At 36.5% G+C, this 13675-nt stretch overlaps 1 protein-coding gene across 6 annotated transcripts in view; it reads left to right on the top strand.

Moving 5' to 3' along the window:
- Nucleotides 1-13675, top strand: part of grip2a (glutamate receptor interacting protein 2a) — a 56825-nt gene that overhangs the window by 27589 nt on the left and 15561 nt on the right. For all 6 annotated transcript variants that reach the window (XM_049486198.1, XM_049486196.1, XM_049486197.1 and 3 more), the window contains 9 exons: nt 136-281; nt 2231-2317; nt 3470-3545; nt 5769-5914; nt 6166-6313; nt 7322-7476; nt 10097-10228; nt 11533-11697; nt 12697-12883. In XM_049486198.1, coding sequence (XP_049342155.1) covers nt 136-281; nt 2231-2317; nt 3470-3545; nt 5769-5914; nt 6166-6313; nt 7322-7476; nt 10097-10228; nt 11533-11697; nt 12697-12883 — 1242 coding nt within the window. The remainder of the gene's footprint in view (nt 1-135; nt 282-2230; nt 2318-3469; nt 3546-5768; nt 5915-6165; nt 6314-7321; nt 7477-10096; nt 10229-11532; nt 11698-12696; nt 12884-13675) is intronic.

Here is a 13675-nt window from a genome sequence, read left to right as displayed (position 1 = left end):
TTTAATGTAAAATTGCTTAATTTTGCTGAATTAAATACAAGTAACAAAGTAAACCAGTAACAAAAATATGAACACCACACAAGGGTTAAAGAGATCTCCTTTTTAATTTTTCTTTCCTCTCATTGGGACCTCCAGGAGTGATCAGCTGAACATGGGGGACTATATAAAGTCGGTGAACGGAATCAATCTGTCCAAACTGAGGCATGACGAGATCATCAGCATGCTGAAGAACATCGGAGAGCGAGTGGTGCTGGAGGTGGAGTACGAGCTTCCTCCATTCGGTACGAACTTTATACACACCCGCACTAACAAACACATTTACACAGAAATAAAGCAGTGAAAACAGCCCATTTTTTCAAATTTGTCAAAAAAACAAACTTACTTATGTTTGTTATATATTTCCACCTATTCAGCCTACCACAGTTTAGCCCCGCCTATTTATTTTACAGGTCTCAGAAGTGTTTCAGCTCTGCAAGCCAATCAGAACAGAGCTTATCTTAAAAAATTTAAAGTAACAAAAACTTTATATTTTATCCTTCGACATAAAATGAGGTTTAAAATAGTTAATTTGGTAATACATTTTTTTAAGAAAATTTTTAAATATTGATTCTTATACTATATGGACCTGCAAATGTATTTTTTTTTTTTAAATCAAGTGTGTAAAAAGAGATTTGGGCACATTGCAGTGAGTGTTGAAATAAATGTTATATTTATTTCATTGTGACCTAGCTGGTAACACTTTAAAATAAATTTTTTACAGAATGTCTCAACTAATTATTATTGACACAAGTTAAGACATTATTATTCATCACAGTTTTTTAACTAATGTCTCAATTCTTTATTATTTACAGCATTCTTAAGCATCTATATATGATATTATATGATGTATGTATGATATGATATGTATATCACAGCAAACCCAGAAAACAATTTTTGATTAGTAGAATATTAGATTTTCTGAACATTATATTTCATTTTCTTAGAAAATTCACTCTGTCAAATTTTTTTCTGGATGTGTTTATAATGTTTTTTTTTTTTTTATATAACATTTTAAACATTCTGGTAACGTTGCTGCAACATCACTGGTGTCAATGTTTTAAATTGTAGCTTTGGGACTGTTTTTTTTAATGGTTCCATAATGTTCCATAGTGTTTGTTTAGCATTCTAACAATGTTGTAAAGCAAAAAAATAATATGTCCTTTGTTTTTAGAACATTCCTGAAACGTTGTTTTTGTAACACTACAGGCTAAACTTTCTGGAACCTTTTCAAAACGGTGCGAAAGTTTCTGCTTCTTATGTTTCTCTGTTAGCTGCTAAAAAAACGACTAAAATTAAGCTTTTATAACGTCATGTGGATTGAGGAATCCACCTGGTTGTTTCTGGTCTTGTATGAAAACTTGTAAGCAAAAATCTGCTGTCACTTACTGTTTATCCTCACAGAAAGAAGCGAAAAGGGCGAGTCTTGCCATAAGCTGTCTTTATAGATCTTCAGAGCTGGATTTTTCTGCTCTGGATTAAAGTGAAGAGCAGTTTCGTCATATTGCTCAATACTGGCGTCACTGACTGAAGACTGAATCCTCAGCTTGTCTCTTGTTGGATGTCACACGGTTACAGGAGATGTGGAAGAACACTCAGTTTCAGTCAATTTGGTGAAATGCTATTATATTTTAAAAATCTGTATAGACTAAAAACATGTATTCATGTATTCACCATCGATTACTGCACAGGTTAGCTGTAGAGCTAAATGGAGGAATAACCCTGGTGGTTTTTAATCACAGTTTTTAATTCATGCATCTTGGCATCATGTTCTCCTCCTCCACCAGTCTTACACACTGCTTTTGGGTAACGTTATGCTGCTTTACTCCTGGTGCAACAATTTAAGCAGTTCAGCTTGGTGGTTTGAAGGCTTGTGATCATCCATCTTCCTGTTGACTTTATTACAGAGGTTTTCAATTTGGTAAAATCAAAGAAACTCTTTTACATTTTTAAGTGATCTCTTATTTTATATTTTTCCAGAGCTGTATGTGTTCAAAGGCAGATGAGTAAATACTTTTGGCAATATAGTGCATTTTTCCAATTCACCATTATGCTGAAGCTCTAACACCCTGTGTTCTGTACTATAAGTAAAGGATGCTGTATTTGATTAGACTAACAGCAGTCTTAATGACTCTCCCTCCCTCTCTCTATCCCTCTCTCTCTCTCACTCTCTCTCTCTCCCTCTCTCCATCAGCTCCCAGCAATCCAAACAGTGTGATCTCCAAGACCATTGAGGTGTGTCTGGAGAAAGAAGGCAATAGTTTTGGTTTTGTAGTCCGAGGTAAGACCCCATCTGCAGCTTTTTAATTTTTTTAATTGGTTTAAATACACTCTAAAAACAGAGGTATGATATGAGTACTTTTTTGTACTCAAAGGTACACTCTTCATAATTGTGCCCTCAAAGGTACAATATTGGTTTTTAACAGGGTCAGATTTGTTTCCTCTGAAGTAAAAAGTAATTTCTAACAGCAATAAGTACAGATTTGTACCATTTAACCTGCAGCCAAAAGGTGCACTCAGTATTCTGTATCACTGTACTATTAAACAGTATATACTTTAATTGGACATTTTTTTATTTGAAAGCCAGGTAGTTTTGGATCATCAAGTTTTTGATCCATATTTAGTTGATGATAATGTTTAATATATTTATAATCTTAACTGGCACAAAAACCATGGGTACAAAAAAGGACTTTCATGGAAAGGTACTTTTTTGTACCTCAATATAAGGTACAGCCCCAGCGACAAGCTTTGTTCCCTTTTAAGTACAAATCTGTACTTACTTTTCTTAGTGTGTAGTTTGAATGTTTAATTGACCAGTAAATATTTGAGTTAAAATGGTAAAGCTGTTGGTAAAGCTTACTTAAAATGAGTGCTTTTCTTTAAGCCCAACAGTGTGAAATTGTTTAGACAGAAATCTGGTATCACGTACGGCTGTACTATGATTAAAAGCAAGTTCATTAAGCAATACCTTGGATACTGAATGACTGGATTGATTTATTGCTAAGATACATGAAGTTCCATAGAAAAAGAACGCAGGCCATTTTTGACCCATGTTGCACATTAGAGGGGTAGTGATACAACTTTTAACTTTATAACTTTTATGCAAAAAGTTAAAAAAGGATCAAATAAAATAAGGATGTACTAAAATCAAAAACAAGTTAATTAAGGAATACCTTGAAAACTGAATGATTAAATTAATTTATTGCAATAATATAGAAAATTGTTGTGCAAAAAGGTCTAATTTTGATAAAACCAGTCTAGTTTATAAAACTGTTTTAGCAATTGAAAAAAAAATGCAATCGCTCGAAGTTTGGATTCTATTTTATGTCTTTTTTTTACACAAGGATAATGATCATACATGTCAATCAATCAATGTATTTATGTGTGTGTGTGTGTGTGTGTGTGTGTGTGTGTGTGTTTGTTTGTTTTTCAGGGGGGTTTCATGAGGACTGGCATAAGGCACGTCCTCTAGTTGTGACCTACGTCAGGCCCGGCGGCCCTGCAGACAGGTGAGAGCAGAATGAGTCAGAAAGTGTGTGTGTGTCTCTGTCTGTGTGTTTGTGTGTGTGTGTGTGTGTGTGTGTGCACAACAAGTCTGCACTGTCCAGAATGAGCTGTTTTTCCCTGTTATTCACTGGAGCGGTGTGTCCAGATAATGTGGAATTATTCGGACTGTGTGACGTGTGTGTATGTGCAGTGTGTGCAGTGTGTGTGTGTGTGTGTGTGTGTGTGTGTGTGTGTGTGGTGAGGGAATTGTGTTGGGTCCAGAGTGTTTGCTTGTGTACGCACTGTTAAAATGCAGTGGGTGTGAGATTGTATGTTAGTATTTATTGTGTGTGATTGTGTAGTCTGGTTATGTGTGTTTGTTTGTGTGTGTGTAGTCTGGTTATATGTGTGTGTATGTGTGTGTGTGTGTAGTCTGGTTGTGTGTGTGTAGTGCGTTTAGGCCTGTGAGCTGGTTTCTAAGGCATTTGTGCTAGCTGAAGCGTAATCTGATGGCATTATAATGAGTGAGAAGGGCAGAAAACAGCCTGCAGCACACACACACACACACACACACACACACACTGCAGAACTAAAGGAATAGATCACACACACCCATAAACACTCACACACTCCAAACCAGACAAAGATCTCTCTTTCTCACACAGACAAACACACACTTTTAAGTGCTGGCGAAGCTACCTGTCCCCATTGGCTAATGGAATATCCTCTATTACCATAATCACAAGCACTTCCAGAACCGTCCCACTGCGTGCAGAATGCACGAGTGCGCACCAGGCCACGTCTTACTTTACAACAGAAGAGAATAGAGTGACCCTAACCCACACTTAACGCACTCACATCTCAGAAAAAAACATCCAGTATAAGTGTGTCTAGCTTTTTGGGGAAAAAAAAATTGAATATGAACATTGAAAAAGGGTCACGTCCCAATCTATCCTATCAAGTCTGGAAATATTTGACCATATATTTGGCCATATATGACCAGAGTATTGTTATTTAAAGCTGAGTATATCAAAGTACCTTTGTTGAAATTGAAAGAAATTGAACAGAGTTTATGCACATCTGGAGTAACTGTCACTACTGTCCAGAAATGTTTTTCTACTAGACTTTGGAGAAGCACTGCTGAATGAATGAATGAAATTACACGTATAGATTAGTAAATTAAATTAGATAGATTATTAAATTACACTCAGCACTCATCAACACACACTGGTGAGAAGCAGCAGCCAATCACACGCGGCGTACTCTCAACCGGAAACAACCGTCCACCTCGAGGACTGCATCAGGCACTGAGGAGTTGACCCAGCACAGAGTGTCAATCCATATATGGGCATAGGGTCATACACACAATCACACACTTACACACACCTTAACACACACTCTAGGACATTTTACAGTATCCAATTGTTCTGGGTAATTTAGAGTATTCAATTTATTTACCTAATCTCCTTTTGGACTGTGGGAGGAAACCGAATACCTCCACCCAGATAGGGACTTGAACCCAAATCTGGGAGGCGAACATGCTAACCACTAAGCCACTGTTCCTCACAATTTTCCCAGACGCAAAGCTCTAGAGTTGCAATCTGGCAATAGGATTTCAGTGACGTACCACAGAGTTCAAATAAGAAAATACTGCCTGAAGCTCCCCTGACAAGAGCTGCCAGTGCTTAAACTCAGCAGCATCTTTTCTAAATATCGGATGATACATCCTGATCATGTTATGAGTTACTACAGAAAATATAATCCTTAATGGTCCTTTAATTTAGTGTGAAATATAAAAAAAAAAACCTGAGAAAAATTGTGTTAAATATTCAGCCCTTATTGGGCCAAATAAGTCTACATCCATAGAAACAGGCATGTTATATCTGTCCAACATCATTTTTAACTTTAAAAATTATGTTGTTATTTTTAACTTTTTATATTTTAATATAGGAAGTGCATTGAGCACCTCTGGAGAAATCAGGTATAGAATCCTGTATCTCAATATACAATTTTTGCCAATAGCTCCTCTCCTTCCCAAAATATACAGCAAGTACAGAATTAGAAATATAATTATTGTATTGTACACTATATGTTCAATACAACAAGGACACAAATAGACATATGTGAGACAGAAGACAATAGTGCAATAGTCCAGCACAAATGATGACATTTTTCATTTGTTTCATTTTTTCTCACTCTCAACAACTTCTCTCTCTCTCTCTCTCTCTCTCTTTCTCTTTTTTTAGGGAGGGTACTCTGCGTGCAGGTGATCGTATACTGAGTGTGAATGGAGTGGCTCTGAATAGACAGAAACATGCAGACGCTTTAACACTGCTGATGCAGAGCACTCAGGAAGCCTTCTTCCTTATCGAGTATGACATCACTGTCATGGGTGAGCCATACACACACACACACACACATATACACACACACACACACCAATATGTAAAGGAATAGATTCATACACAATTGCATTAAACCCAGGGGGTCTCCCTGTGTTTTCGTGTGGGTTTCCTCCAGCTTCCATTGTTTTACCCATGAACACACATCTATCATCCTTGCATCCATGCAAGCTTTGCATTTTTGCATGTGCATCAGTTTGACTGTGTGTGTGTGTGTGTGTGTGTGTGTGTGTTGGGACAGACTCAGTGCAGCAGTCCTCAGGTCCTCTGCAGGTGGAGATTGTGAGGTCCGGTGGCTCTGTGCTGGGACTCAGCCTCACCACCGCCCTCTACAGGAACAAACACGTCATTACAATCCAGAAAATCAAACATGCGAGTGTTGCAGACAGGTAAAACACACACACACACACACACACACACACACACAGAATACACACACACACACACACAGAATACAGACGAATACACAGATAATTACTTATACAGAAGGATAGACCGATAAATTGAAAGGTTGCTTTGTTGATTAATTGATATGTATGCAGGTATATAGGTAAATGGGTAGGTACCAGACAAAAGTTTGTACACACTTAAATTCAGTGTTTTTCTTTATATATATATATATATATATATATATATATATATATATATATATATATATATATAAAATCTTCATTTTAGATAAGTGAATGAAAAGTCATCCAAACTATGAAGATAAGCATATGGAATTATTTAGAAAACAATTTAGTAAACCAAAAAATCTTAAACAAACCAGAATATGTTTTATATTTTACATTCTTCATTTTACATACTTTGCACTTTTTGGCTGGACTTTCTCAGTCAGCTTTATACGAACCCAATCTTTGTTAAATCCCAAAAAGAATTTATAATTGTTACAAAAGACAATAAAGTTACAGTCCATAGCATTCCAGGTTTCTCTTTTACGACACCCGTGCAAACAAAGGTGAATTTTCTAACTGTTAACTCTGCAAAATTGATTCTATCTATCAAGTCTAATATAGCTCATGTTGTATAAGATAAATGGAATGAGCTTATTGCATATATAATCCTTAATGGTCCTTTAATTTAGTGTAATTTTTTTTTTTTTAATATGCTTATTCGACCCAAAAATTCTTCTTTTCAGTACATCCATAGAAATAGGCATGTTATATCTGTCCAACATAATTTTTCCAATATAGGAAGTGCATTGAGCACCTCTGGAGAAATCAGGTAAAAATTCATATATTTATTTTTATCTCAATATAATATTGCAATAAGATTTTTTGCCAATAGCAATCTAGTCCAGCACAAATTATGACAATTTAATTCCTCTCAGTCTCTCTAACTTCTTCTTCTTCTTCTTCTTCTTCTCTCTCTCTCTCTCTGTGTCTCTCTCTCAGGTGTGGTGCTCTGCATGTGGGGGATATTCTCCTGGCTATAGACGGGATGAGCACTGAACACTGTTCTCTAATGGAAGCTCAGCAGCTGCTGGCCAACTCCACTGACATCACCAGACTGGAGATACTGCCTTCACAGCACAGCCTACACGAAACCGGTATTCTCTCTCTCTTTCTGTTTTTCACTTCATCCCTCTATCTCTGTGTGTCTATCTCTTTTATTTCCTTTCCCCCTCTCACTCTAACTCTCTTTTTTTCTCTTTCACTCTAAACGTTTTTTTCCTCTTTCTTCCTCTCCATCGTATTTCCTCTCTCTCTCTCTCTCTCTCTCTCTCTCTCTCTCTCTCTTTGACCTTTCTGGCTGCTGCAGTGGGATTGAAGTGGTTTTAGGGGGGATGCTGTAGGGGTCTCTCGTGCACGTGCAGTGAATCATTCTTAATTTGCAGAACACTGATGGCAAGACATCCCCTACCCTGCAGAAACACACACATATACTCACACACACACACATATACACACACACACACAACTCACACAGGCACGTGCTCAGAACTGCATGTAATGACCCGTTCTAAGCGAGTCTGCGGGTGCTGCTTTAGCACATTAGTAGCTAAATGACAGATGAGCTGCAGTAAAACTGCTTTCAAGCAAACAAACACACACACAATCAACATACACACCAGCAGCACACATACATCACACACAGCTTTACACACTCATAGGTATGCTCAGGCATCCCATCAGTGTGGGTGTGTCTCAGCAAAATCAATAACCAGACCTCAGGATCTTCTCCCCCAGTCAGGGGGAGTTTATATATAAAGAGATGAAGCTGGAAAGAGATTGAGACAGAGAGGTAAAAGAATAAATGTAAGAGAAAAAGAGTGATAGATAGAAAAGGAACATGCTCTCTTGCAAGAGAGATATTTAACGTAATATAAATAAAAAAGAGAAAGAGAAAGAAAAGAAAATACAAAAAAAGAGCAAGAGTAGAAGACATAAAGAAAAGAAAAAAAGGAAAAGAGAAGATGGAGAAAAAGAAAGAAAACAGAAAGAGAGACACAATGGAAGAAAGGCAGGAGAGCAAGGGAGCAAAAGAAAAAGTGGCAACAAGTGAAGGAAAACATGTATATACATTTTATATATTGTGTGTATGCATTAAATATAAAAGGTGTCTTTTTTGATTAAGGGAAAGTCAACAGACATAATATGTTTATAAAAAATTATTATTTCTTACTCTGATAATGTCTGCATATCCTGTTTATTTGCTATATTTCCTAATCTCATGTTTCTTTTCATTGAAGGAAAAAAAATATATATATATATTCTTTATATAAAAATATATAAAAAGAAAGGGATCCAGAGAGAGAGAGAGAGAAAGAATAAAAGCTACAGGGAGAGAGAGATGCTAATAAGAAACACCATGACTGGATTCCATCAAAATCTTAATTTCTTACTCTGTTCATTTCCTTTATATATATATATATATATATATAAGATAATATATATATATATATATATATATATATATATATATATATATATAATATCTTATATATATATATATAAGACACAGTGTTTGGAAGAGTTAGTTCAGGACACTAAATTAAAAATAAAACAACACATTTTTAGTCTGGGTATTTGAGTCACATTAATGACTGTGTTTTAATTTCTAGGGCAGCAAATCCCCAGTAGGCCTCAGGCTCCATTTGTGTTTTCATTGGTCTGAATTAAAGATGAAGTTTAGAAAACAAGCTAAAGTGCTGAAACTAGTGGTATTTCACAGAGCAGGATTTTTTAAAAGGTTAGTCAGGGATGATTTTCCAACATTTAAAAAGGTGGTTTATTTGTAAACTTGCTTAACTCCTAAGTTCTTCTTCTAGATACACTTGGTTTGGTTTTGGGCATAAATTATCTGGTTAAAATAAGAAATCCCGCTTTGTGAAAGAGCCCCTCCTCTTGTTTTAAATTCTGGGCCAATCATATCCTCCTCTAAACTGAGAAACCGAGCAAAACCGAGCGATTAATAGCTTAATAGCCAATCCCTGCTTGTGGATGGTGTCTGCTTAATATGTTAATATGTGGAACACCTCTTGGTTAATTAAGCCTCGTTAGTGCAACAGAGTCTCCCTGTCCAAACCCCTCCCACTATGATGACCACGCCCCCTAATGCCCGTGTTTTGTGTTTAGTGTTTTTTATCCTCTTTTAAGTGATCAGAGAGGTTTTTAAAGATGCATTATTCTCCACTGCTCTCAGTTTTATCCAAGCTAGTGAGCAAATGTAAGAAAGAGGAAGATGGAAACTGATTGTCTGAGCTGTGTGTGTGTGTGTGGAACATGTGTCTGTTAGCTGTTAGCTGTTAGCCTGTAGCCAAACAGCTATGTTAATGTCACTGATCACTGAGCCAGTGTGGAAAATCTTCTCAGACCCTGTCCTGGGGGGTGTTCAGTGTGAACTGTGAGCTGAGGGCTCAGGGCTCAGTTTTCCAGAAGCATCTCAGCATTAAGAACATCTGAAAATAGAGAGAGAGAGAAAGAGAGAGAGAGAGAGAGAGAGAGAAGCTCAGTATGAAGCTCTGTTTCTGTGTGTTGGTCACAATTTTTTATTTTGTGTGTTGGTTATATAGATATATGTGTGTTTACAGGGTTGTGCTTTTCATATTTATGTTTCTATATATATATATATATATATATATATATATATATATATATATATATATATATATATATATATATATATATTATATATGTGTGTATGTGTGTGTGTGTGTTTGGCTGCAGTGCGTGTCCAGAGGAGTAGTCAGCGTCAGTGGGACTCCAATGTGAACTACCTCAGTTCCCCCGCTCCACCCCCCCACAGCAAAACTCCCCAGGCCTGGAACAACACCACCCCTACACACTCCCACTGCAGATGTGAGTCTTGTGATGAGTGTATTCAGTGTGCAGCTGTTTGTATGCAAATGCAGATATGTGTGTGTGTGTGTGTGTGTGTGTGTATATGTATTTATGCTAGCATGCATCTGATATATGCAAGTGTGTGTGTGTGTGTATGCATCTCTCTTTGCATACTGCTGTGTGAGTAGCTGTGCTGAGCATGCATACACAGATGAGGAGGGTGTGGGTGTGTATGTATGTGTGTGACAGAGAGAGAGAGAGGTTTGGTCTAGCATTTAGCATAATTGTATGGATATATGTAGATGTAAATGCAGATGTGAAATATATGTATGTGTATGCAAATACATTTGCAGATGTGAGTAGGTTGTGTATGTGTATGTGTGTTTAATACATACATGCATGCATGCAACTAATATTGGAATGTGTTTGTGTGTCTGTGTCTGTCTGTGCATGCATGCTATTATATGCCCATATTTGTAGTATGAGAATGTGTAAGAGGTTTGTAAGTGCATGCATGCATATGTGAGAAGTGTCTCTGTGTGTGTATGCAGGTATAAATAGGCAGTGTGTGTATGTGTATCTTTGCATGCATGCTTGCAACTAATGTGTGTGTATGCGCCTGTGTTTGTTTATGCATGCTCTTTTATGGCTGTATGTTCATGTGCACATGTAAGATGCATGCAAATAAAGACCTGCATATGTAAAAATGTAAAAAGTCTATGCATATGCAGGTGTGTGTGTGTTGCTGTATGTGTGTGCATATGTAAGGCATGTGTGTGAGTAGTAGGTAACGTGAGTAGACTGTGCATGTGTATCTATGCATGCATGCAACTAATATGTGTATGAGTGTGTGCTATTTGACCATATGTGTATGAAGATATAAGTGATCTGTAAGTGTATGCATGCATATATGAGGTCTGGTCTGTCTGTCTGGCTGGCTGGCTGTATGTCTGTGCATGCATGCTACTGTATAACTGTATGTTCATGCAGATGTAAAAGTTCTGTAAATGCATGCATGCATATATGAGAGGAGAGTGTATGCATATGCCTGTGTGTGTGCACGCAGCTTTGTAGATCTGTGTGTATATCTGAGTGGGCCATGAACAGTGTGTGCATGCATACGCAGATGTGAGTAACCTGTATTTTTGCATACATGCATGTGTAAATGTGTTTGTATATGCAGTACTGTAGCTTTAACTGTGGAAGAATACTTTTTTGAATGAAGCTGCTTTAATTACTCATTTAAGTGTCAACTATTGGAGACATAAGTTTTTTCATACCTAACCGTATATCTTTGTGTGTGTTTTCTATCTATTATACAGCGGTGGCATCAGGCAGCTCATCTCAAACATCAGGTTTTCACAGTTATAACTGTGGCTCTGCGTATCCAGCCACGTATCCATGCAACACACTGCCCCCGTACCCCTCCAGCCCCCGCAGCAACACCACCAAGAGGAGGCACCGGAGGAAAGACCACAAGAGCTCCTGTAAGCTTTTATTCCTCCACTCAGCTCTAACCAGCTTTAATTGCACACTTTATGATGGCTTAATGAAGTACTTAACCCTTAGAACACACTTAACCAACCCCCAAACACACACACATACACACACACACACACTCAAAAACTTTCATCTATCTGTATATTTTTCTTTTATTATATGTATGTTTAACCCCTTAACATGCCAGCATTTTTGTCAATTTTCTGCTTGATATTACACAGCTATATCTTGAAGATTTCTTGTTAGGCATTACATATAGTTTTATGTTTGACACGAAACTGCTTACTACATTTCTTAATTTTTTTAATGTAATTGTAATAAAAATGAAAAATATTAAAGTACATGCAATTGTCAAAATGTAATTAATACAAATCATAAAACTGACACTTTCCTGAACTTTTCCCATTTTAAAATCAATATTTTCCTTAATAAAAATTAATAATTTCATTCTCCTCCAAATCTTTCATTTCTTTAAGGTTTTCTAGATTTTATGTCTATTTTCAATCATGCAGAATTTGTGGCTGATTCCTCTTAAAAATGATCTAAAATTATTAAGTGTATTAAGAGTAAAATTCAGCCTTTCCAAGTGTTTTTTAGGAGTCTCCGAAGCTCTCAAACCTTTTAAACCTTTGAAAATGTGAATACGTTATTTTTCTGCAGAAATTTAAAGGGATTTGTCTCACTTTCAACCATAAGGCCATATACAGGCCAATGACTGTTAAGGGATTAAATGGCAGCTGCTTTAATTGTGCCAGTATTTTATTTATTATTATTATTATTCTTATTATTTTTTTTTTACTATTCACATTACCTTGTATTGGAAGATAATTACATTTCATTCTTTTTCTATGTAAAGTTTCCATTTAAAAAAGCCAATTATTTTTTTTTTCTGTGCACTTTTAATTGTAGCATAATTAGATTAGGTTATTTCATTTGTGTTAAATCTGTAAAATAAGATATATATATATTTTTTTCTCTTCCTGCAGTGTCTCTGTCCTCCAGCACGGTGGGCGTGGGTGGTCAGGTGGTGCATATAGAGGTGGGTGAGGTGGTGTTGAGGGGTGATCCGCTCACTGGGTTTGGCCTGCAGCTGCAGGGTGGAGTGTTCGCTACTGAGCCGCTGTCTGCACCAGCCTGCATACGCTTCATAGAGCCAGACACACCTGCTGAAAGGTGACACACACACACACACACACACCTGCAGTCATGCAGACATACCCATAAAGTAACACACTGGCTCTGACCTTGGTTCTAAAGTATCCCTGCCCAGCAATCCATTACGGTCATAGATACATGTGGACAAAAGTATTGGGACACCTGCTCATACATGTTGTAGTTTCTTATAAAATCAACAGTGTAAAAAGAAAAGTACAATTCCAGCCAGACACCACCAGTCATGATCATTACCACTGACTGCACTGTCCACTGTTGGTGGTAATTAAAGCCTTTTTGATGTGTTTCCACCACACACGTGACACTGTGTGGATCGAGGAATGATAAATACCCACACAACTTTGAAAATGACCCCCCCCCCCCCCTCCATATGGGGTATGAAACTTTTATTTATTTTTTTTTTTTTTTCATTTATTAAAGTTTAATTTAGTGAAATTCATTTAGTTAATTTTTAGTTGTTAATTTTATTTATTTAATTTTATTTCAGGGGGAAAAATACATTTTCATTTTGTGCAACAATTATACCTGAGAGTTAGTTCAAATTATATTTGTTTCAAGATAAAAGATAGAAAAAGATTAAAAAAAAAAAAAGAATTTAAAGGTTTTGTTTATTTTCTGGTTGAAATTCTGTAGAAATTTTGAATAAAAAAATATGAAAAAAACATTTTTTTTCTTACTATACTAAGAAACTTAAATTTCTATTTTTCTATTTCTAAATGTATTTAATTTCTTAAAAGGACTGATAAACATAATACTGACCCACCGGGCACCCTCAATCAGGCATCCAACTCA

Source organism: Astyanax mexicanus, chromosome 12 (genome assembly GCF_023375975.1).
Source record: "Astyanax mexicanus isolate ESR-SI-001 chromosome 12, AstMex3_surface, whole genome shotgun sequence".
In the NCBI taxonomy this organism is placed as follows: domain Eukaryota; kingdom Metazoa; phylum Chordata; class Actinopteri; order Characiformes; family Acestrorhamphidae; genus Astyanax; species Astyanax mexicanus.
The sequence above is the reverse complement of the archived record's forward strand: the minus strand, read 5'-3'. Positions and strand labels throughout refer to the sequence as shown.